Source organism: Hemitrygon akajei, chromosome 4 (assembly GCF_048418815.1).
Source record: "Hemitrygon akajei chromosome 4, sHemAka1.3, whole genome shotgun sequence".
Taxonomy (NCBI): Eukaryota; Metazoa; Chordata; class Chondrichthyes; order Myliobatiformes; family Dasyatidae; genus Hemitrygon; species Hemitrygon akajei.
The window spans coordinates 166,520,737-166,547,176 of NC_133127.1; the positions used below are offsets into that span (position 1 = coordinate 166,520,737).

At 38.6% G+C, this 26,440-nt stretch overlaps 1 protein-coding gene and 1 long non-coding RNA gene across 5 annotated transcripts in view; one reads left to right on the forward strand and one right to left on the reverse strand.

Moving 5' to 3' along the window:
• The window catches only part of nbeaa (neurobeachin a), a 772,475-nt gene that overhangs the window by 323,077 nt on the left and 422,958 nt on the right, over positions 1–26,440 (forward strand). For all 4 annotated transcript variants that reach the window (XM_073043888.1, XM_073043887.1, XM_073043884.1 and 1 more), the window contains one exon: positions 9,735–10,173. In XM_073043888.1, the coding sequence (XP_072899989.1) occupies positions 9,735–10,173 (439 nt within the window). The remainder of the gene's footprint in view (positions 1–9,734; positions 10,174–26,440) is intronic.
• LOC140726904 (uncharacterized) overlaps positions 1–26,440 on the reverse strand; it is a 284,399-nt gene that overhangs the window by 230,419 nt on the left and 27,540 nt on the right. The window lies entirely within an intron of this gene.

Below are 26,440 nucleotides of genomic sequence, written 5' to 3' on the forward strand. Positions count from 1 at the left end.
GTCCTGTGTAATGAGACAGGTAAAATTAGTGATCTTGTAGTTGGGGATCCTCTTGGAAAGAGTGATCACAGTATTATTGAGTTTCTCATACACATCGAGGGTGTTATAGTTCAAATAAAACCAGTGTATTATGCCTAAAGACTACAATGGGATGAGGGAGGATTTGACTAGTGTATATTGGGAGCACAGGTCTATATGGTGGGATGATTGAGGAACAGTGGAAGACTTTCAAAGAGATTTTTCACAGTGCTCAACAAAAATATATTCCAGTTGAAAACAAGGACAGTAAGGGTGGGGAGAGTCAGCCTTGGATAACTAAGGAAATAAAAGAAGGCATCAAACTAAAAGCTCGTGCAGACAAGGTCACCAAGGGTAGTGGAAAAATGGAAGATTGGGAAATCTTTAAAAAGCAACCAAGAGGCACTAGGTGAACAATAAAGATAGGAAAACTAGATTATGAAAATAAACTAGCACAAAATATAAAAACAGATAGTTAAATTTTTGATAATTATATAAAGTGGGAAAGGGTGGCTAAAGTGAATGTAGGTCCCTTGGAGGATGAGAAAGGGGAATTGATATTGGGTGATGAGGAAATGGCAGAGACTTTGAATAACTATTTTGTGTCGGTCTTCACAGTGGAAAATATGTCTAATGTGCTAAAGAGAGATGTTATGGATACGATGGGAGGTGAGGACCTCGATACAATAGCTATCACTAAAGAAGTAATGCTGAGAAAACTTGTTGGCTTGAAGATAGCCAAATCCCCTAGTCCTGATGTAATGCATCTCAGGGTACTGAAAGAAATTGCAAAAGTTATAGTAGAGGCTTTGGTGATAATTTACCAAAATTCTGTGGCTCTGGACTGGTCCCGGCAAACTGGAAGACAGCGAATGCCATACCAGTGTTCAAAAAAGAATGTTGGCTAAAGGCCAGTTAGTTTAATATTTGTAGTTGTGAAAATGCTTGAAGCTATCATTAAAGAAGAAATAGCGAGGTATCTGGAAATAATACAATTCATCAGGTAGACACAGCATGAATTCAGCAAAGGCGGGTCCTGTTTGACAGACTTACTGGAGTTCTTTGAGGATATAATGAGCGCAGTGGATAGAGGGGAACAGATGGACGTTACTTGGATTTCGAGAAGACATTTGATAAGGTGCTTCATAAAAGATTTATCCATGAGATAAGGATGCATGGAGTTGGGGGTGATGTATTAGCATGGATAGAGGATTGGTTAATTAATAGAAAGTGAGATTTGGGATACATGAATGTTACTCTGGTTGGCAGTCAGTGGTGAGCGGTGTGCCGTAGGGGTCGGTGCTGGGCATGCAACTGTTCACGATATACATAAACGATCTGGAAGAGGGGGCTGAGTAGTATATCTAAGTTTGTTGATGATACTAAATTGAGTGGAAGATACATAGAGTCTAAAATGGTAAAGTGAGTGGGCAAGGGTCTGACAGATGGAGTACAATGTTGGTAAATGCGAGGTCATCCACTTTGGAAGGAAAAATGAAAGAGCAGGTTATTTAAATGGTAAAAAATTGCAGCATGCTGCTGTGCAGAGGGACTTCGGAGTGCTTGTGCATGAATCACAAAAGGTTGGTTTGCAGCTGCAGCAGGCTGTTAAGAAGGCAAATGGAATGTTGGCCTTCATTGCTAGAGGAAATGAATTTAAGAGCAGGGAGGTTATGCTGCAACTGTACAGGGTACTGGTAAGGCTGCACCTGGAGTGCTGTGTGCAGTTATGATCCCCTTTCCTTGTTGAAGTATATGCTGACTTTGGAGGCAGTGCAGAGGAGGTTCACCAGGTTGATTCCAGAGATGAGGGGGTTAGGCTATGAGGAGAGGTTGAGACACCTGGGACGGTACTCACTGGAATTCATAAGATTGAGAGGAGATCTTACAGAAACATATAAAATTATAAAGGGATAGATAAGATAGAGGCAGGAAAGATGTTTCCACTGATACGTAAGACTAGAATTAGGGTACGTAGCCTCAAGATTCAGGAGAGTAGATTTAGGATGGAGATGAGGAGGAACTTTACTTTTTTGATTATGGTTGTTGCATGTTTAACCTCGTCTCACATTACATAAGCACAGCTTCTGAAATACTGCTGCACAATTTACTTCTTTCATACTGAATATTGTGCGGCATGTTCTAAGCTGTATCTTTAAAGATAGAACATAGAACATAGAATAGTACAGCACATTACAGGCCCTTCAACCCACAATGTTGTGCCGAACCTTCAAACCCTGCCTCCCATATAATCCCCCACCTTAAATTCCTCTATATACCTGTCTAGTAGTCTCTTAAACTTCACTAGTGTATCTGCCTCTACCACTGACTCAGGCAGTGCATTCCACGCACCAACCACTCTCTTGAGTGAAAAACCTTCCACTAATACCCCCCTTGAACTTCCCTCCCCTAACCTTAAAGCCATGTCCTCTTGTAGTGAGCAGTGGTGCCCTGGGGAAGAGGCGCTGGCTGCCCACTCTGTCTATTCCTCTTAATATCTTGTACACCTCTATCATGTCTCCTCTCGTCCTCCTTCTCTCCAAAGAGTAAAGCCCTAGCTCCCTTAATCTCTGATCATAATCCATACTCTCTAAATCAAGCAGCATCCTGGTAAATCTCTTCTGTACCCTTTCCAATGCTTCCACATCCTTCCTATAGTGAGGCGACCAGAACTGGACACAGTACTCCCAAGTGTGGCCTAACTAGAGTTTTATAGAGCTGCATCATTACAATGCGACTCTTAAACTCTGTCCCTCGACTTATGAAAGCTAACACCCCATAAGCTTTCTTAACTATCCTATCTACCTGTGAGGCAACTTTCAGGGATCTGTGGACATGTATCCCCAGATCCCTCTGCTCCTCCACACTGCCAAGTATCCTGCCATTTACTTTGCACTCTGTCTTGGAGTTTGTCCTTCCAAAGTGTACCACCTCACACTTCTCTGGGCTGAACTCCATCTGCCACTTCTCAGCCCACTTCTGCATCCTATCAATGTCTCTCTGCAATCTTCGACAATCCTCTACACTATCTACAACACCACCAACCTTTGTGTCGTCTGCAAACTTGCCAACCCACCTTTCTACCCCCACATCCAGGTCGTTAATAAAAATCACAAAAAATAGAGGTCCCAGAACAGATCCTTGTGGGACACCACTAGTCACAACCCTCCAATCTGAATGTACTCCCTCCACCATGACCCTCTGGCTTCTGCAGGCAAGCCAATTCTGAATCCACCTGGCCAAACTTACCTGGATCCCATGCCTTCTGACTTTCTGAATAAATCTACCATGTGGAACCTTGTCAAATGCTTTACTAAAATCCATGTAGATCACATCCACTGCACTACCCTCATCTATATGCCTGGTCACCTCCTCAAAGAACTCTATCAGGCTTGTTAGGCACTATCTGCCCTTCACAAAGCCATGCTGACTGTCCCTGATCAGTCCATGATTCTCTAAATGTCCATAGATCCTATCTCTAAGAATCTTTTCCAACAGCTTTCCCACCACAGACATAAGGCTCACTGGTCTATAATTACCTGGACTATCCCTACTACCTTTTTTGAACAAGGGGACAACATTCGCCGCCCTCCAATCCTTTGGTACCATTCCCGTGGATAACGAGGACATAAAGATCCTAGCCAGAGGTTCAGCAATTTATAATTATAGATACCCTATAATTTCTTATATATCAGTTTTATGCTGTGCAATAAACACAGTCCAACTCTTTTACTTAATGTACATTGGGCTGCGTTTGTTTCATTTTCGAAGTGTCTTGTTTTCCCAAGGTATTTGCATAAGAGAAGTAGAAAATGTTTCCATTTGTATCAATAATTTTAAATAGCAGTTTATTTCCCTGACATAGCATCTACATATGGTGTACACTAGATCCCATCCTTACTGTCACTAATTTAGGACTACTGGATTATGATCTAAACTTAGTTTTTCTGCCCTTGGGTTAGTGATTAATTTAAATTTCTAACCATGCAGTGGCCTGTGTAAATCAATAAAAGCCTTTTGATGTGGGTTATTGCATGTTTTCAGACAGGAGGTCTGGTCCAGTAAGGTTTGATCCATTCTTTCCTACCCATTGGTCATATGTTAATAAGTCTGGTCCAGTAAATGAGCTTCCTGCTAGAACAATTGAGTGACTTGTTGGAATTCCCAGTAAGTCTGCCACCCAAATACTACTCATAAGCAATATCTCTCCTGGGATCCATCAACATTTAATTGGAAGCTGTTCTAAGCTGTATTCCTTAATAAGAGAAATGACATGTTATAGTATGATGATTTAGATATTGCTTTGCAGAAACTGGATGGTTTAAGTAAAATATACTTTTCAATTATTATTATTATTTGATGTTTAATTTGCTACATTGTTTGACTTTGCAAGTGTTTTTTACATTATGTATTTTCATTAGTGCCTTGTATTGAAAGATTTTATCTTTCCTCAATGAAGTTGGATTGTTTGAGACATATTTTGCAACTTTGCATTTCGCATGGCTTTGTTTGTTTTAGGTATGTGTTCGAAAAAGTGAGATTTTATGTATCAAAAACATTTGATTTATAATCTTTAAATATGATTTGGCAAGGTATTTTGCTGTAGAAGTGAAACACAATTGGTCCAGATTGCAACAATCTGCTGGAAGTCTCAGATACATGGCTGTGTAGTTTTTCAGTCTTTTTTTCAATAATTCTCTTTTGTTTCTTCGTATGCTATTACATTTAGAAATGAAACATTAATCTCAATTGTTAACCTATTCAAAAATTATACCTAGTAATATAGTTGTTGTATGTGCCCATTGGTGCAGGTACAATTTGCTTGCCATATTAAATGAACTTAACTGACAGTAAGTTACTGTATCACATTTCATAAATCATGGCTATATAAAACTTTTGTGAATGGTATAACAAATAAAGCTATTGAAGAAGAGTTGATATTACTGACAGATGTGCTTTATATTTTTCTCTAACTTAGTGGTGATCTTATTAGTTCATTTGATAGAAATTATTTTAAAAAACATCTGGCAACTTGATGAAGCAACCAAAACCAGAGGTTTCTGGTTCTGATAACATGCAGCCTTATTTTGCATGGTGAGTTGACCTAGTATCACAGAAAACTGATGAAAACTGTTTGAAATTAATAAGCTTAATAACTAAGAGGGTCAGAAATAGTGAAGCTAGGTTTCTGGTTATTTTTGTTGCTTTTTAAAATGTGGATATGAAGTAAATATAATTGCTTGAAACATTCTGCAAGTTGGGTGACCTTCAAGCTTTATCACTTAAATTTAACAGTATCAGTATTTAGCTAATATTATTTCTACAAAGCTTCTTAAGCAAGATATTATCTTAATTGATAAAGTTACATTATATCAAATTGAACAAAACATAGTCTTTTGGTATTTAAAAAGCTTTTATTTTGCAAGATAAACAAAATACTTTGTTATAATCAAACTTAATATGACCCAATCAACACATACGACACGCTGGAGAAACTCAGCAGGTTGGGCAGCAACTGTGGAAACGAGTAGTCAACATTTTGGGCTGAGACCCTTTGTCAGAGGGACCCTGACAAAGGGTCTCGGCCCGAAACATTGACTGCTCGTTTCCAAGGACGCTGCCTGACCTGCTGAGTTCCTCCAGTGTGTTGTACGTGTTGATTTGACCACAGAATCTGCAGTGTACTTTGTGTTTAATATGACCCAATGTTTCTGTCTGTATCTGATCATGTTAATTTTAAAAAAAATTTCCAAGGTAGAATATGCAGTCAGAAAGGAGTAGTTCAATTTCGTGTTATGCCCGACACCGACATTGTGGGCTGAAGGAGCCATTGCAGTACTGTACTGTTCTGTGTTCTTCATTATAAGTTTTGTACTTTTTGCATCTGTGGTATTTGTGTTATTTATGATAACGTCTATACATTTTCTGTACATTTTTGTTAATAGTAAAGTCGTATACTATTTTTTACCAAAGTCAATTTGGATAATGACTCTGGATCTAATACCATATAACTTAATTTTACCAAATCAAGTACTATATTTAATAACTCTCTATGTAGTAGTAACATTTTACAGATTTTCTGTCAATATTCTGGTACATTATAATACAGTCATTACTGTTTCATACTAAGCAATCATGTTCTTGCTTTTAAGAACACAAAATGCAGACTGAGTCCTCTCACATATTGTGTGCATAGGTGGAATTATTTAGTGGCCTTTACTGAAGTACTTCACATAGGTCACACGATGCTTGGATGTACCTTGTCATACAATATACCAAACTTGGTACAGGTATCTGGTAATTGGAAATATTTGGTTATGCATTCTAAGTGATGATACACTTTATCTGAAGGTTCAAAATTGGATGAGTTTTAAAAGATACCACTGCAAAGGTACACAAACATCTTATTCTTGATGGCCACTTTTTCATATGGCTCTGTATGAGGTGTGTAAATATTCAATGTGTAAATAATTTTTTTACACTGAGCTGAATTTCTGTCTACCCTACTTGCAGAAAAGTCTGGCTATATCAGGGGAAATTCAAGCTAAATCTACAGGCACATGAAGACCCTGTAAGTGCAACCCTCACCTCTGCACTCCACCCACTATTTGCTCTTGAAAAGGAACCTCTTTTAACTATAAAGTCATTGAACATCACCACACCAAAATGTTAATGCCCTTTGCCAAAAAAAAATTCTTTAAGTAACTATTTGAGAGGCAGTAGAGAGAATGGCAATGAGAACGATCTTCCTTTGTGGTTTTTCCAATACACTCACAATCAAACACACCCAGCAACGGACAGTTTGTCCCATGTGTAGAGAAAAAAAGAAGTTTCTCATTATTTATAAAAATGTTCATATGGTGATACTTCATATGAACTTCATATCAGCAGCTCCTAGCATTTTTCATGAGCATGTTACTTACTAGGTATTATTTCATTGAAAGTTAGTTTGGGACTATTTTTAAGAACAGAATCAGTGGTTTTTAATCTCTGTTTATTTGTGATACTTAATAAAAATTGAACAGAATTTGCTCACTATTTCCACTCATTATAAAACTGTGATAATAAGATGTTTTATAATTTGAGAGTCCTGTTCATGAGAATATATTATTATGGCTGTAGATCATTTTAATTCAAGCTTAGCTAATGCTTTTGTTTGACCTCATCAGATTTTTAATCAATTTACCAGATATTTTAAAATAAGTGCTTCAGAGTTGCATGTTAAAATCTAAGTCTTTAAAAGACACGCATAGTAATAATCTTGTAAAGTATCAATATTCCATTTCTCAATTTTTATATGAATTTAAACAGTAAACAAAACTTTATTTTAACTTTAATTTTGTTTTTTAATAAGCTATAATTTTCCACTTCAAATATCAGATTCTTCTAATTTATGGTATTGAACATACTATATCATTACCACATCTGTATCTCAGGAAGTTTTTCGAGATGAATGTTTATTTACTATCATCATTTGGTCAGAACAATAAATATTTCTGTGTGTATTTAAGTCTCTAAGACTTAAATCAGTTTCATCTAAATATCCATTTGAATTATATTAATATAGTGCCTCCAAGAATGGTGCACAAAATGCTACACCATGTGGACAAAAATAATTGCTGCTTGATTGTGTTTGGCCTAATTTTGGTCATATCCATTTAATCATTTTGTGTTGAGGTTTGGACTCAGAAATACCTTTAAAGGGTGCTAATAAAGAGGTATCTAAGCAAGAATTGTGGGCCAAATGGCCTGTACATAATAAATTGGCCACAGGAGTGAAACCTGGTGTGGTTGTCTGCTGCTGTAGCTCATTCACTTCAAGATCGATATGTTATGCATTCAGAAGGGTTCTTCTGCACACTACTTTTGTAATGTATGGTTATTTGAGTTATTGTTACCTTCCTGTCAGCTTGAACCAGTCTGGCTATTCTCCCCTGACCTTTCTCATTAACAAGGTGTTTTTGCCCACAGAATTTCTGCTCACTGAATGCTGTTGTTTTTTTGCACCATCCTCTGTAAAGTCTAGAGACTGTTGTGCGTGAAAGTCCCAGGAGATCAGTTTCTGAGATACTCAAACCACCCATCTGGCAGCAACAATCATTCCACAGTCAAAGTAATTTAGATTCCATTTCTTCCCTGTTCTGATGTTTGGTCTGAACAACAACTGAACCTTATGTCTGCATGTTTATTGCATTGAGTTGCTGCCATATGGATGGTTGATTTGATATTTACATTAACGAGTAGATAGGTAAGTGTACCTAATAAAGTGGCCACTGAGTGTTAATGGAACCAAAACAATTGGCATTTCCCTTTTTCATGAGGTCCTATAGAAAAGTATACAATAACAAAGCTAGACAAAAAGCATGCTGTACAGTCTTTTATATACTGCTTAATTGAATTAAAGTTCGCAATTTAACATTTTAGAAACACAATTTAAAATTTTGTGTCTTTTGGCTCTATTCTTGTAAATGATTCTGCTTTTTTGATAAAATTGAGAATAATTGTTTAGTTTACCTATGTGAATAATTGCTCAGAATTTAAGTTCACATTCTGATAGAAATTGAGAATAAGCTGCGAGAAATATATTTTCAATAATTTTCAATACATTTTTATTGATAAAGTATGGATTTAGCATTTTATAAGTTTTTTATGTTCATGTGATTAATACATTAATGTCATATCATTAAGCAATTTCTAGCTTGAGATTAGAAATTGTTAAATTTAATATCCATCAATTTAATACATTCTAATTTTGGATGAAAAAGCATGTAAATATTGTGTTATTTTTGTTTAAGAAAAGTACATTGTCTTGTATATAGCATGCAGATCTTTCCTGTGTTAAATGACATTTAAATATTCTTAATTTGAAGAGCTGCTAAATTAGCATTTTTTTTGTATGGGTTAAATGTTCCCAAAATCTTTTTACCCATTTTCACATTGAAGTAAATTTGCAATACTCTACTATTTACAATGGTTTTGTATTTTCTGCATATGTTTCTTCCATTTCAAAGGCTGTTAATTTTTATAACTTAGTTTTAAAGTGGCACTTTAGTAAATGGATAGGACACATTTTACTGGTTGTATTTAAAATATGACTTCTAGTAATAGCAATAGTTAATTATATGAAATATCCCTGTATTTTATGTGTTAATATTAAGTCTACTTAGATGCTATAATTGTGAAATAATTTTAGCAAAGTATTAACCTAATTATTCTTTCCTATCTTAAGCATTAGCACTTGACAATTTATAAGACAGTAAAGCCTGTCACTTCTCCTTAGAGAAGTACACTTTTTCCACCAGCTTTGCAAATTCAAGCAAATCTACTGATTTCATTACCTCTAGTATTCAAGAACTATATATCTCTGATTGGCATTAAAATTGCATAGAAATGCAACAAAGGAACTCTGTCCAGAGGTTAAGATTTGCTTATTTGTAATACTAAAACTTTATGCATTTTGTTCTGCAATGTCATGTAAAAAGTCATTTTAGGATAACACATTTCTACAAGTTAGCCCTTCATTTTGTATGGGCTTCAGAAGTTGGGCTGTGTTAAGAGTATCAAGCATTGATACTTTGGGTAAATCTACTTTTTCTTTCAAAAGCACATTTAATATTTAAAAGCAGTTTCCTGTAAGTTAATATCATAGGTTTGACTGCTACCTTATTCAGCTCTGGAATCTGCTATTGATTAGTCCTTTTTGTTTCCAATTGCAGAGAATCCTGTTACTTTTCCTGAGAACAGCAAAGATAAAGAAATTCTGACACCAATTGAAGATATGCAGATTGATAGCTGTATTCCACATAGTGATTCGGGCATTGGAGAAGAACAAATAGCTGGTCTTATGAATGGCTCTGATTTGGAAATAATTACTAGATCAGATGCAATGAGTGAACTTCTATCTTCCTTGTCCTCTGAAGTAAAGAGATCGCACGAAAGTTTAGCTGATGCTCAAATTGAAGTGCTAAAGCCCCCCTCATCCATATCAAGTGTAAGCCAAGGAAAAGGAATGAATGTGAAGGAGATTTTAAAAAGTCTAGTTGCAGCACCCATGGAAGATACAGAATCCGGTCCTGAACCTGTATTGTATCCTGATCCTACAGTGAAAAGAGAAGCGCAACCTATTCTTCCAATGCAGTTTCATTCCTTTGACAGGTAAAGAGCCTCAATGTTGTTTTAATTTATTCATCCACCAGAGTATTTATGAATGTGAGTGATGAGATGATATTGGTAGGAGGAGGAGAGATCTCCAGGGGCTTCAGAGGCAGATTGAACAGCAGCATCACATAGCCCAAGCCTGTCATCTTCACAGCTCAAAGACCTAATTTGAGATGGCAGCCTGAAATGAGTTGCCACTGCAAAGTGTATTATTTTTGAAATGCTTTCACACAAATCACTGAGCTCCACATACAACTTTGTTTCATGGTTTAATGTCATCACGAGGCACAAATTGGTGTGTCTAATTGTTTGCCACCTGCCAATGAAATGAACTGCCAGAAAGCCAGAAGGATCTGTTTGTCTGTCAAGCATTCAGGCTATTGAGAGTGACAACATCAAAAATTTTGCTTCAAAATCTGAAGCTTTGAACGGCCTTTAAGAGACCCCACTCTTGTGCTTCTGGTCAACTGAATTTTTCAATTAGTTTTAAATATATTAGGTTTCTGCTGCCTCATCTGTCTTTAGGAAAATGTAATTATGTTAGGAACAGACTAAACAGATTTCTAGTCAATGAAAATCCAAATTCCCATGATGGTACTTTTAATTATTTCTTTAAAAAACTTTAGAAAATACATTTTATTGTAGACCTTTGTACTTATCCGCCAAGCTTTAATTTAGTTTTTTTTATTTGTTTGAAACAGGACTTTAAGATTATCTTTACTTTTAAAGAAACACATAGTTGAAAATGTAACATTTCACAAATTGCTTAACTGAATTATGTTGCAATATTAATGTATTGCAACAAAGCCAAATAACACCAATAAAAGCAATAGCAAGGCTCTCAGAAACTGAAGTAATTGTTTGAAAAGAAATCTCACGTATAGATTCACAATCCCACATTGGTGCAGAAATTGCTATATTTGAAATATTAGATTTAGAGATAATGAACTGCCATGTATTGGGTACACACGTAAACCTGCAACTATGATTTTTCCTAGTGTTTGGCTATAAACACTCCATTCCATATATTGTAATACCAGCATGTTCTTATAAGACACGTACAGTATTTCACTAAGGAAATTTTAAAACATTTTTGATCTGGAGCAGTGTAAAGTTAGGTTTACATGAAGCATTTTCAGAAAGTAAACACCTCTTTTTCTCTTTTCGTTTTAATCACTTTCACTTATGCGGAGTCAACATCATCTTGCACAATTTGAAAATGGCAGTTAGTCTGAAGATATTTTAATTGATATTTTAAACAGACTATTGAGAATTATATGAAAGAAGGCAGTATTTGCTTTCTTTCCAAGTTGTGGTCAGTATATTTGTATACATTTTCATGATAACTAAATAAATGTGGAGGAACATGAACATGATCCCATATCTTGCTACCATGCGCTGCAAAGTAACTGATGTAAATAAACAGAACCACCATGCCATATTAATCTTTAAGTAAGTTAATTTTTTATAAAAGGATATTTACTTTCTCATACTTTTGGGTCATTTACATGCCCCCAAGCATTTTAGTTATATTTGTAGTACCTATCTACTTTATCCACATTCACTTAGACCAGGAAGCAACATTATTTCATGAAGAAGGGTCTCCACCCGAAATGTCTACTGTTTAATCTTTTCCATGGATGCTGTCTGAACTGCTGAGTTCCTCTATCATTTTATGTGTGTTGCTTAACATTATATTATACTGAATTCTGGTTTATGTGTTCAATAACTGAAGAAAAAGAATTAAGTTTCTATGATGACTTAAGCTTTATCCAATCTTCATTTAAATCATGGTTGGTCAAACACAATGGCATCATCTTGCTTTGTCCTCAAAACTCATGGTTCTTGTGAATGTAAAACATTAATTTAGTTGTGGATGTATTAAATAGCTGTCACTCTACAGGTTAGAAGAGCACAAATAAATGAAATGTACAAGAATGTAAGAAAATAGGAGCTGTAATAGGCTACTTGATCCCTCTGGCCTTCTCTGCCATTCCATATAATCATGGCTGATATACCCCAGGCCTCAACTCCCTTTCTGTGCTAGATATCCAGAGCCCTGAATCCCCCAACCTTTCAAACAATTATCTGCCTCTACCATAAATACTTCTATAAAGCTAGCCTGGGCAATTCTTAAGGCAGAAAATTCTTGAGATTCTCAACCCTCTGTGAAAAGAAGTTTCTGCCTACCTCAGTTTTAACTGCCCCTTTTGTTGTCTTGACACTTTATGTATATTTTTTAGAGATTGTCTCACTCTTCAAAATGTCTTAAATGTTTACCTGGTCATTCTCCCTTAGGATTTTATATACTCCAATAAGATTATCCATCATTATTTGTAACTGCACAGAATACAGACTCAACCTGCTTAGCTTCTCTTGGAAGGGAGATCCTCTCATCCAAGGAATTAGCCTGGTGAATATATTTTGCACTGTCTTTCATGCTATTATATTCTTTCTTGGGTAAGGGAATTCAGATACAACATTACCAACAACTTGTGTATTGTAACAAAAACATCTCCATTTCTAAATTCCAACCCATTTGATTTCAAAGGCTAAACTACATTTTGCAGTTGCCTATTATTTTGTTATGATTCATGTACAAGTACACCTAGATACTTCTGCTCTTTACTCATTTTCAGAACCCTTAGATAATAACCTGCAAGTTGATCCTTCTTCCTCAAGTGCATGACCTCATTCTTTCCTACAAAATTAAGTCCTTTTGCTAAGTTTTTCACTTAATGACTCAACATATCTTTATCCTGTTGTGGAGTTCCAGTGTCCTCAGGAATTGTTGAAGTTAGGTTGAATCCTTGCATTCCTTTTCTCCCAAAAATATTGCTTGTTTCTCCAGTGTATTGTTTGTTAAGACCACTAGACATAGGAGTAGAATTAGGCCATTCAGCTCATTGAGTGTGCTCTGCCATTCCATCATGGCTGATCTTGGATCCCACTCAAACCCATACACCTACCCTCTCACCATATCCTTTGATGTCCTGACTGTTCAGGAAACTACCAACTTCCTCCTTAAATATACCATAGAATTAACCTCCACTGCAGTCTGTGACAGAGTATCCCACAGATTCAGTACTCTCTAGCTAAAAAAAATCCTGCTTGCCTCTGTTCTAAAAGGATGTCCCTCAATTCTGAGCCTGTGTCCTCTAGTTCTGGATACCCCCAGCAAAGGAAACATCCTCTCCACATCCACCCTATCTAGTCCTTTCAACATTCAGTAGGTTTCAATGAGATCCCCCCACATTCTTGTAAATTCCAGTGAGCACAGGCCCAAAGCTGCCAAATGCTCCTCATATGTTAACCCCTTCATTCCCAGAATCATCCCCGTGAACCTCCTCTGGATTCTCTCCAGTGACAACACATCTTTTCTGAGATATGGGGCCCAAAACTGTTGACAATGCTCCAAATACGGCCTGGCTGGTGTCTAATAAAGCCTCAACATTATCTCCTTGCTTTTATATTCTATTCCCATTGAAATAAATGCCAATATTGCATTTGCTTTCTTTACCACAGATTCAACCTGTAAATTAACCTTCTGGGAGTCTTGAATGAGGACTCCTAAGTCCCTCTGCACCTCTGATTCATTATCATACATTTCCCAACACTATATTCCATTTGCCACTTTTTTGCCCATTCTTCCAATTCATCAGTTGGAGGAGCAACACCTTGTATTCCGTCTGGGCAGCCTCCAATCTGATGGCATGAACATCGATTTCTTGAACTTCTGGTAATGCCCCCCACCCCACCATTCCTCATCCCCTTTTCTCTCTTCCACCTTTATTCCTTGCCTGCCCATCACCTTTCTCTGGTGCTCTCTCCCCCCCCCCCCTTTTCTTTCTTCTTTGGTCTTTTGTCCTTCCCTATCAGACTCCCCCTTCTCCAGCCCTGTATCTCCTTCACCAATCAACTTCCCAGCTCTATACTTCACCCCTCCTGGTTTCACCTATTACCTTGTGTTTCTCTCTCCCTTCCCCACACCTTTTAAATCTACTCACAATTTTTTCTCTAGGCCTGGCGAAGGGTCTTGACCTGAAACGTTAACTGTACTTTTTTTGTATGGATGCTGCCTGCTGAGTTGCTCAATTATTCTAACTGTTTTCTCTATGTTAACCAGTTTTCAACCTGTGCTAACAATTCATCCAATATCATGAAATCTTAACTTGTGCATTAATTTTTAACGTGACACCATGTCAATGGCTTTAGGAAGTCCAAATACACAACATCTGCTGTTCCACTTCATCTGTTTTGCATATTATATCATCAAGTAACTCAAGTAAAGCAGGCAGTGAAGGAAGCTAATGGCATGCTGGCTTTTATAACAAGAGGAATTGAGTATAGGAGTAAAGAGGTCCTTCTGCAGCTGTACAGGGCCCTGGTGAGACCCCACCTGGAGTATTGTGTGCAGTTTTGGTCTCCAAATTTGAGGAAGGACATTATTGCTATTGAGGGAGTACAGCGTAGGTTCACAAGGTTAATTCCCGGAATGGCGGGACTGTCATATGTTGAAAGATTGGAGCGACTGGGCTTGTATACACTGGAATTTAGAAGGATGAGAGGGGATCTGATTGAAACATATAAGATTATTAAGGGATTGGACACACTGGAGGCAGGAAGCATGTTCCCGCTGATGGGTGAGTCCAGAACTAGAGGCCACAGTTTAAGAATAAGGGGTAGGCCATTTAGAACAGAGATGCTAAATGGCATCCAGAGAGTGGTGGATATGTGGAATGCTCTCCCCCAGAAGGCAGTGGAGGCCAAGTCTCTGGATGCATTCAAGAGAGAGTTAGATAGAGCTCATAGATAGCAGGGTCAAGGGATTTGGGGAGAGGGCAGGAACGGGGTACTGATTGTGTATGATCAGCCATGATCACAGTGAATGGTGGTGCTGGCTAGAAGGGCCGAATTGTCTACTCCTGCACCTACTGTCTACTGTCTATTGTCTAAACTTGTTAAACTTGACTTGATTTTCATGAAACCATGTTGACAAGGTTTGATTAAATTAAACTTTTCTAAAATATTTATGTGCTTCTTCTTCCATCATTGACTCTAGCATGTTGTCAACAATGGATGTTAAACTACGTTGTACAGCACTAAAATTCCTATGCTGTCCATTTTACCCATCTCCAGTATCAGATTTGCTCTCGCTAGGCTTATATCCTTCTATACCTATTTAAGTGCATGAATAAATGCCTCTTAAGCATAATGATGGTACCTGACTCAGCCATATCTTCTGCCTGTGAGATTCAGATGTTAAGCTCCTTCTATATGTAAATGAAAATTCCCTTCAAATCCCTTATAAAACTCTTTCCTCTCTTTTTAAACCTGTTAATAGATTACCTTAGCATGGGATAAAGACTACCGATTTTCCCTATCTATTCTTCCTATAATTTTATATGCCTCTATCATGTCACCCTTCAGCCTCCTTTGCTCCTGGGAGCAAATCTAGCCTATCCAATGACTCCCCAGATTAAAATCCTCTAATCCTAGTGAATCTCCTCTTCAATCTCTCCAGTCCGATCACATCTTCTTGTAGTGCGGCAACCAGGACTTCACATAATACTCCAAGTGCTTGTAAGGTTTCAAAATAATGTCCTAACTTGTATATTCTGTGCCCTAATCTATGAAGGTAAGCATATTACATGCCTTCTTCTCCACCCTATCTACCTGTGTTGCCACTTTCAGATTGAAGAATTGAACCCAAAGACTTCTGCCTTTTACCTTCCTCCATTAAATTAAAAGCAACACATTTTGTAATTTCCTAATCCACTGGCGCAACCATGAAATTTAGTAAGCTTTGAAAAACTTAGACCAGTGAGGGCCAGGTGGAAGTGGTGGGGCCCAGGCCCGAGAGTGGATGATGAACTGATGTTTTGCTGATTTAAGCGCTTATCCATCTTAAAAAGATTAAAGCGTCGAGGCTGAGGGCGAAGGATCAACTTATGTTCAGCTCACCAGTCTTTATTCTCCTTAGCATCGAACTGACTCTGCAAACATCGGCACTCGCCTCAGCACTGAACTGGCTCTGTGGCTGTGATTTATTTTCAGGGACTCTGCAGTTCATGTTCTGTGGATTATTTGTTTGTTATTTTTATAGGTTTATAGCATGATATGTTCTTTCCTTTTCGCACATCTGATGTTTGACTGCCTTTGTGGTATGTTTTTATAATGAATTCTATTGTGTTTCTTTGTTTTGTGGCTGTCTGTAAGAAGATGATCCTCAAGGTTGCATGTGGTATACTCTACATACTTTGATAATAAATGAACTTTGAACTTTATCCCTCATGATTAGTATTTTTACATGCTTTTCAAAGCTATTTGAAACTTGCTGATCTCATACCTTCTGGATACTCACACTGTCCTACATAGTGAGACCTGACACAAAAAATACAGTATAGCATTAATGTATTTTGTTGCTTCCTCCTACTAATTACTGAGCCTCATTCTTTGGAGGTCCCATGCATTAGCCACACTCTTTCTCTATATATATCTAAAGAAACCATATTATTCAATTTGAACAGCAAAAGCCTTTCATGTGACACCTTATTAAATGATTTTTGAAAATACAAATGTGTCTGTCATTGAATCTCCCCCTTCCTGCCATCAAATATTTCAAATAGACTTATCAAACTCTACTTTCCTTTAATAACACTCTTGATTAGGGTTTTACCATTGTCTTTCACCTACTCCAAGCCTTTTATGTGATATTAGGTAGTAATTTTCTGCTTACTGAATGTTGCTTTTTAAAAAAATAATAATTATGTTATTCTTGCTCCCTTATACTTTACAATTCTTCCTCGAATTTTGAAATTAAGTTAATCAGATGTGCATAGCCAAGATCGTTTTAAGAACATTTATGCCGCTAGTAGCAGGAATAATGTGCATACTCAAGCGAGACTGCAAATGTTTGAATCTAAAACCATGCACAAAATGCTGGAGGAACGCAGTGGCCCTTCATCAAGACTGGCATAATGGTTTTTTTACTAGTAAGGAGTAGGTTGCAATACCAGCACCATCCCCTCCCCTATCCCACCACTCCAAATGGAGTTTCATTGAAAAATGGGTTTGCTACCAGTGAGAAATAGTGCCTCATCATGTCTGCTTCCAGTTTTTCATTCAGTATAATTGATGAAAGAGATAAACCAGTCCTCGTAGTCAGGGTTATAGCCAGCAAAGAGCATTACAAAAGAAAATGGAAGAAGCAAGCATATTGCCCAACTTGAAAAACTGACTGATGTGAAAATCGCTGATTTTAAGAGAAATGCTATGTCATCTCTATATATCAGACATTTGAATTTGTGCAAGACGTCATTAAAGATGAATTGAAGGGACTGGTGCAAATATTGGGAATATGTGTGCAAGTAGCTGTTTTGAACATAAACCCACTTTGATCTTTAACGGTTAGATCTGAAAGTTTCAGCTCCATGTATCAATTATTTAATCTAGAATATAGATGTTATATGTCGCCAAAATGCAAAGATTTTCATTTGTATTTTCACTTCATTTTCATCCTTGATTTGATGCAAATCAATAGCATGCAAATTCTTGAGGGGAGAAGAAAAGAAGTAGTTTTGGTACTCATTGGTGAATCAACAATGAAATCACGTTTTCCTTAAGTGGATTCATGCTTAGCAAACCCAGAGTCATATTTGCCACAATATTTTTTTATTTAACGAGGAAATATATTTTTCATATTTGCAAATCTTTTTTCCTTTTGATTGTATTTGTGCACACGGGCATTTGATAGCCAGTCTGCAACAATAGGTTGAATTAGTGAACTGATTAGTAACAGTGAATGGTTTTTGCATATGTGTATTACAATGAAACGTTGTTAGCTTGTTATATGTCGCTTCATTTTCTTTTTGTAGAATTGTGTTTTCTAATGATTAACTGTACTAATGCCACATCTGTTTTTATGTTGCATTTACTTTCAGAAAAATGATTTTTCTACTCAGTAAAATTTATACATCAATCAAAAATTACTTCTCTGCCAACTAATGCAAATTTGCCATGCTTTTTTCATGTATTATCTCTTGCACATGAAAGAAGCACATGTCAAGCATACTGTATATATAAAAGAACAGTGTAAAGCTTTCACAGTGACACTTAATTCTCTTAAACATGAGAAGTTCTGCAGATTCTGGAAGTCCAAAGCAACTCCCACAAATGCTGGAGGAACTCAGCAGGAATCCAGGAAATTATAGACCAGTGAGTCTTACTTCAGTGGTGGGCAAGTTGTTGGAGAAGATCCTGAGAGGCAGGATTTATGAGTGTTTGAAGAGACATAATCTGATTAGGGATAGTCAGCATTGCTTTGTCAAGGACAGATCATGCATTACGAACCTGATTAAATTCTTTGAGGATGTAACAAACACATTGATGAAGGTAGAGCAATGGATGTAGTGTATATGAATTTCAGTAAACATTTGATAAGGTTCCCCATGTGAGGCTCATTCGAAAAGTAATGAGGCATGGGATCCAAGGAGACAGAAGGCAAAGTCTGGTTGTGGATACTTTGTATTCTGCATGGAATAGGGATCTGTTCTGGGACCCCTCCACTTTGTGATTTTTATAAATGACCTGGATGAGGAAGTAGAAGGGTGGGTTAGGAAGTTTGCTGATGATACAAAAGTTGGGGGTGTTCTGGGTTGTCTGGAGGGTTGTCAGAGGTTGTAATGTACATTGATAGAATGCAGAACTGGGCTGAGAAGTGGCAGATGGAGTTCAACTCAGATAAGTTTGAAGTGGTTCATTTTGGTAGATCAAATTTGAGGACAGAATATAATATTAATGTTAAGACTTTTGGCAGTGTGGAGGATCAGCAAAATCTTGGGGTCCATGTCCATAGGATACTCAGCTGTTGCTCAGGTTGACAGTGTCGTTAAGAAGGTGTATGGTGTCTTGGCCTTCATCAGTCGTAGGGTTGAGTTCAAGAGCCATGAGGTAATGTTAATCATAAGACCTTAGACCCCACTTGGAGTACTGTGTTCATTTCTGGTCACCTGATTACAGGAAGGATGTGGATACTATAGTGAGAGTGAAAAGGAGATTTACAAGGATGTTGTCTGGAATGGAGAGCATGCCTTATGAGAGAGGGTTGAGTGAACTTGGTTTTTTCTGCTTAGATTGACAGAGGATGAGAGGTGACCTGATAGAGGTGTATAAGTTGATGAGAGGCATTGATTGTGTGGATAGCCAGAGGCCTTTTCCCAAGGCTGAAATTGCTAACATGAGGGGGCATAGCTTTAAGGTGCTTAGAAGTAGGTACAGAGGGGATGTCAGAGATCAGCATTTCACACAGGGAATGGTGGGTGCATGGAATGCATTGCCAGCAAAGGTGGTAGAGGTGGATACAACAGGGTCTTTTAAGAGCCTCTTATATAGGTACATGGAACTTAGAAAAATAGAGGGCTTTGCAGTAGGGAAATTTGAGGCAGCTTCTAGAGTCGATTACATGGTCAGCACAACATTGTGGGCCGAAGAGCCTGTAATGTGCTGTAGATTTTCTATGTTTCTATGTCTGGCAGCGTCTATGGAAATGACTGAACAGTCAACATTTTGTGCTAAGACCCTTCTTCAGGACAATATTCTTGTGGTCCTTGGTTGTGGATAAATAATCCATGATAATGAATATCCTTGATTATCCATGATTAATAAGATGGCACCGGTGAACCATGGCAACATGTTGCAGGCTGATTACAGAACTTCTAAACATACCTCTTCTGAATTATACTCATTACAATCAGCAGCCTGTAATTTTCCTGAAGAACATGGCAGACTTAACGCTTAAGCATGCAGGTATGGCACTTTTAGGTGGATGAAGATACATCACCATTGCCTGAAGAGAGGGAGGAGAGGAGGACTACAAGCCAGGCTGGAAAGCCAAGCAATGGAAGTTCTACCCAGCATCTTGTTAGCAAATGCTGGAGAACAAGATTGAGGACCTGAGTGCAAGATTCCACTTGCAGAAGGAAATGAGGAATTGCTACATTCTCTCTTTCATGAAAACATGGCTCACTCTGAATACATTGGATTCAGCAATCAGATCCAGGGGCTTCTTGATGCATAGGATTGACCGAACTGCTAATTCAGAGAAGGCAAAAGGTGGGGGTCTGTGTTTCACGGTAAACTCTCTGTGGTGCTCGAACGCAGCAGCTTTGGACTTGTCACACTCTTGTACTGCTGACCTGGAACATCCAAAGATTAAGTGTCAACCATTCTCCTTACCAAGAGAAGTTCTCCATGATCCTGACTGCAGTTTACATACCACCAAAAGACATCATTAAGCAGGCACTTAGGATATTGAATGCTGCCATCATGAAACAAGAAACTGCCACCCACATGCATTTCAAATTATAATTAAGGATTTCAATCAGGCTTGTTTGAAGAAATCTCTGCAGCATATAACTGCAGCACCAGGGTCCCAACATACTAGACTAGTAACACGTACAACAAGCTGGAGGAACTCAGCAGGTCAGGCAGCATCCGTGGAAATGAGCAGTCGTTTCGGGCCGAGATCCTTCGTCAGGACTGTCCTTCGTCCTGATGAAGGGTCTCGGCCCGAAACATTGACTGCTCGTATCCACGGATGCTGCTCGACCTGCTGAGTTCCTCCAGCTTGTTGTACATGTTACTTTCACCACAGCATCTGAAGTGTACTTTGTGTATACTAGACCAGTGCTATCCTACAATTAGGATTGTCTACCATGCCATGCCTAGAAAACATTGTGGGAAATCTGATCACTTGGCTGCCCTTCTCTTACCTGTGTACAGGCAAAAGCTTCAAGAGAAAAGCTACAGAGACAACAAAGAGGTGTTTGCGGGAAATAGAGGAGCAACTGCGGACTGGGCTGTGTTCAAGGATTCCTCAGAGGACGTGAATGAATATACCACTGTTGTCACATAGTTTATTAAGACAGTAATGTTCAAATCATTCAGAGTCTTCCCCAGCCAGAAGCCCTGGATGGGCTCTGAGATCCGCAATCTGCTGAGGGCCAGATCAATAGCATTCAGGTCTGGCGACCAAGAAAGATACAAGAAGTCCAGATACAATCTCCAGAAAGCCATTTCACGTGTGAAGTCGCAATTCCAGACCAAAGTTTAGTCACTTGGGGTTGCATGACAGCTGTGGCAGGGCTTGAATGCTATTACCTCTTACAATATAAAACCAAGCGACATAGATGATGACAGGGCTTCACTTCCAGATGAATTCATCGGTCTCTATGCTCATATGACCATCAAAAGTGGAGAGATCTTCACTAACTCCCACGACACCCAGTGACCCTGTGATTTCAGTCTCTGAGGCTGATGTGAGAGCATTCTTCAGGAGTGTGAACCCATGAAAAGCATCCAGCCCAGATTGGGTAACTGGCTGAGTGCTCAAAGGTTCAAAAATTCAAAGGCTCATTTATTATCAAAGTATACAACTCTGAAATTCTTCTCCAGATGGCCACGAAACCAAGAAAGAAAGGAACGACAGTACAATCATCAACCCCCAAATCCCTGCTCCCTGCACAAAAAGAAACAAACAAAAACAGAACAGCTACATCGACCCCTAAATCCCCCTCACCGCGCACAAAAAAAATGAGAAAGATCAGGTGAAAAACACAGAATAATACAAAAACTATAAGACTGAAAATAGTCTATAGTTCAAGTGCATATCCAAGACACAGAGTACCCAGGTAACATTCCCTGGCACAGAGGCAGTCTCCCCTCTCCGCAGCACAGCAATCCCCCAGTGATCAAAAGGCAGTCTCCCCTCTGTGGCAGAGCGATTCCACCAGTGATCAGAAGACAGCTTCCCTTCTCTGGAGCAGAGCGTTCCCACCAGTGATCAAAAGGCAGTCTCCCCTCTCTGTAGCAGAGTGATCCTCCAGCAATCAAAAGGCAGGCAGCCGGTGCTCATTTTCCACATTTGCCTTAATGTTTCAATCTCCCCTGTTGCATTGATCGGCGACCAATGAAAGCTTTAATTGGTGAAATGGAGTCTTCTCATCATGGTGTTCGCGCATACTGCCTCAGTCTCCCAGAATTCTCTGGGAGACTGTAGAGCGCTGAAATACCCAAACGATCTCCAAGCAGCAAATCACAGGCTCCAACAGTTCCAGAATCACATTCAAGTTGAAAAACAAACATAACATATATAAAAGAAGTAAAGTATGGTTTCATGATCTATTCAGAAGATGTAACCAAAGGAGTTTGTGCGCAGGTGCCATCTTGACTGGAATTGGCATTGGAGCTATGTTTAGCTTCACAGTCATAAGTATAAACCGATTAGAGCAGGGGGCTAAGCATATAGCCTTGAGGTGCACTTCTGCAAATAGAGATTGTGAAAGAGATATTGTTACATGGCTAGAGTATTCACCAATATCTTTAACATCTTGCTTTGGCAGTATGAGGTACCATTATGCTTCAAACATGCTTTAAGTGTACCAGTGCCTAAGAATATGGTACTCTGCCTTAATGACTATTGTCCAATAACACTTACATCCACTGTGCTGAAGTACTTAGAGGTTGCTGGACGAAACATATCTACTCCTGACTCAGAAATGATTTTGATGCATTCCAATTTGCCCATGGGCACAGCAGGTCCACAGCAGATGCCATGTCATTAGCTCTTCTCTCAACCCTGAAACATCTGGACAGCAAAGGTGCATGCATTAGGATGCTCTTCATTGACTACAGCTTGGCTTTCAACATTATCACCCCCTCACTTGCAGACCAAAGTCACTTCAGATTGGCAACAACATCTCCTTCACAATCTCCAATAACACAAGTGCGCTACTAAGCTGTCTGTGTAGCTCCCTGCTCTACATGCTTTCTACTGATGACTGTGAGGCTAAGCACAGTACCAATGCCATATTTAAGTTTGCTGACGACACCATTGATTTTGACCAAAATCATTTGGTGTATAGGAGGGAGAATGAAATTCTAGCTGAGTAATGTCTTAACAATAATGTCTCTTAATGTCAGCAATACCAAGAAGCTGATTATTAACTTTAGGAGGAGGAAACCAGAGGTTCATGAGCCAGTGTTGATCGGAAGTGAAGAGGATCAAAAACTTTAAATTCTTTGGTGCTAACATTTCAGATCTGTCATGGGCCCAATGTGCAAGTACAATTACGAAGAAAGCACAGCAGTGCTTTTAGTTTCTTAGAAATTAGCGAAGCTTTGGCATGACATATAAAACTTTGATTAACTTCTGTAGATGTATGGAGAGTTTATTGACTGGTTGCATAACAATCAAGTATGGAAACACTAATGCCCTTGAACAGAAATTCCTACAAAATGTAGTGAATATTGCTCAGTCCATCATGGGTAAAGTCCTCCCCACCACTGGGCACATCCACTAGGAGTGCTGTTGCAGGAAAGCATCATCCTTCATCTAGGACCCTGATCATGCAGATCTTGCTATTTTCTTGCTGCTGCCATCAGGAAGAAGGTACAGGACCTTTAGGACCCACAGTACCAGGTTCCATAACAGTTATTACCCCTCAACCATCAGGCTCTTGAACCAGTGAGGATATCTTCACTCAACTTCACTTCCCTATCACTGAACTGTTCTCACAACCTATGGACTCACTTTCAAGGATTCTTCATCTCATGTTCTTGATATTTAATGCTTATTTTTTATTTATCATTACTGTTATTATTTATATTTCATATTTGCAGTTTGTTGTCCTTTGCACGTTGATTGTTTGTCCATCCTGTTGGGTGTGGTCTTTTATTGATTCTTGGATTTACTGTGTATTCCCAAAAGAAAATGAATGTCATGGTTGTAAATGGTGACATATATGTACCTTGATAATAAATTTTCTTTGATTTCCATTGATTTTTAATCATTTAAAATACAGAGGCTTCACACATTGATATCTTCAAGTCACAACTTTGTGAAAGAGAGAAAACTTCTTAAGCAGTTAGTTTAAATTTTTGAGCTGGAGGGTTTAGTTCATTGAGTTATAATCTTGAGTGAAATATCTGTATGTTTGATGTAATGGATATCCTTAATGATCACAATCAGAACTTTCCTGCAACAAAATATTGATAATACAATGCTCAACCTGTGTTCCCTAGTAGATCACTTCTCACTCTATCCCTGTATGTTGGTTGTGTAAGAAGGACCAGATTGAGTTTCATATTTCATCCCTTGATGAATCTACACCACACATCTATAGCATGTCTGTCCAACTATGTCCATCTCTATAAAATAACTAGACTTGTATCTCTTGCTCCAGTGCATCTTTTGCTGAAGTCCTTCCTAAAGACTGATTACAGACTATTCCATGTGATTTTTAATAGGCCAATCTTATCATTGCCTTTATGTATCTGAGATCATTCAGTGCTCTTTTGACTGTCTTAAATTATATTCACGTCATCTTGTGCTTGCTGCCCTACTTTGGCCCCTGATTAAGCATTTGCTTAGATTTTCATCTCCCTTCATGGTCTTACTTATGTTGTCTCATTTCCTTTAGCATTTTGATCCTCCTATACTTATTGTTTTAAATCTGAGATTTTGTACATCTCCAATTTTAATTAAATCACCATTTTAGCAATGTTGGCCCCAAACTTTGAATTTCCATGTAGAGTCATGGAGTCATAGAGACAAGCACAGATACATGCCCTTTACCCTGTCTAATCCTTGCTGAACAATTTAAACTGCCTTCTCCCGTTGACCTACACTGGAACCATAGCCCTCCATATCCCCACTATCCATGTACCTATCCAAACTTAAACATTGAAATTGAACTCGCATTCAGTGCTCATTCTGGCAACACATTCCAGACTCTCATGACCCTCTGAGCGAAGAAGTTTCCTCTTATGTGCCCCTTAAACTTCTCACCTTTCACCCTTAACCCATGATCTCTAGTTGTGATCCCACCCAACCTCAGTAGAAAAAGCCTGCTTGCATTTACCCTACCTATACCACTCATAATTTTGTATACCTTAATCAAATCTCCTCTCAATCTTCAATGTTCTAAGGAATACAGTCCTAACCTATTCAATGTAAATGTCTTCACCTGAGTATACAGCTTTCTTCTTTTCTATCTCTTTGCCTAAGTTTTTAGTTATCTATTTCATAATCTCATATGGCATGATATCATATGTGATGATGCTCCTGTCAATTTTCTTTGCTTGGGTAACTCCGCTAAACACAATTTATAAAAAAATACCTAGTACTGGTGTGGCAGCATCTGTTTTTGCTTATTGCCCAGTTGTTTGCTTGGAATGAGCTGAGCCTCCTATATATCACAAATGAACCATTATAGTTAATATTCAAATTCCAAAGTGAATTTATTCTTGAAGTACATACATGTTAAACATGTGTAACCCTGAGATTCGTTTTCATGAGGCCGTGCACGATAAATCTAAGAAACACAAAAGAATCAGTGAAAGACCACACCCAATAGGACAGACAAGCAACCAATGTACAAAGGACAGCAAGTAGTGCAAATGGTGGCATCCGTTAGTCTCATGAGACCATGGATCTGTGCCTGGAATGATTTCCAGGGCGCAGGCCTAGGCAAGGTTGTATGGAAGACCAGAAGTTGCCCATGCAGCAAGTTTCTCCTCTCCATGACACCGATGTTGTCCAAGGGAAGGGCAAGGGCCGATACACCTTGGCACCAGTGTCATCACAGGAGTTGTCAGAACGAGGTTGAAGGCAACGTCGGACTGCCTTAGGGACTCCAGCTCCAGATTTGTCCTCAGGGTTTACTCCCGAAGCCTTTCCCATGAGTGGGTATGGGTGCAAGGCAGCAGAGATTTGAAATCAGAGTTTTCCCTCTCTTAGATGGACTGCCTTCCCAGGCTGACAAGCTCCATCTACCCGAAGCATAGGTTTTAAGGTGCCAGGGCCCGCCTTCGCCCCTTCTCCTGTCAGTAGAAACAGTTCCATCAGGCTTAGAGGCTAAGCCACATGAGAAGGCCAGGAGTTGGACTTGGTTGTCAGAGGCTATTTGAGGTGCATGCCGTGAGGAACATTTTTAGGTAGTGGGAGCTTGTCCCACTACTATTCCTCGGCTTGACAACCTTGGAACAAACGAGGAAAATGAAAGTAATAATAAATAAATCAACAATAAATATTGACAACACGAGATAAAGAGTCCTTGAAAGTGAGTCCATAGGTTGTGGGAACAGTTCAGTGATGGGGAGATTGGTTATGCCGGGTGGTTCAAGAGCCTGTGGTTGGGGAGTAATAACTAATGCTGAACTTGGTGTGTGATCTTGAGGCTCATGTACCTTCTTCCTGATGGCA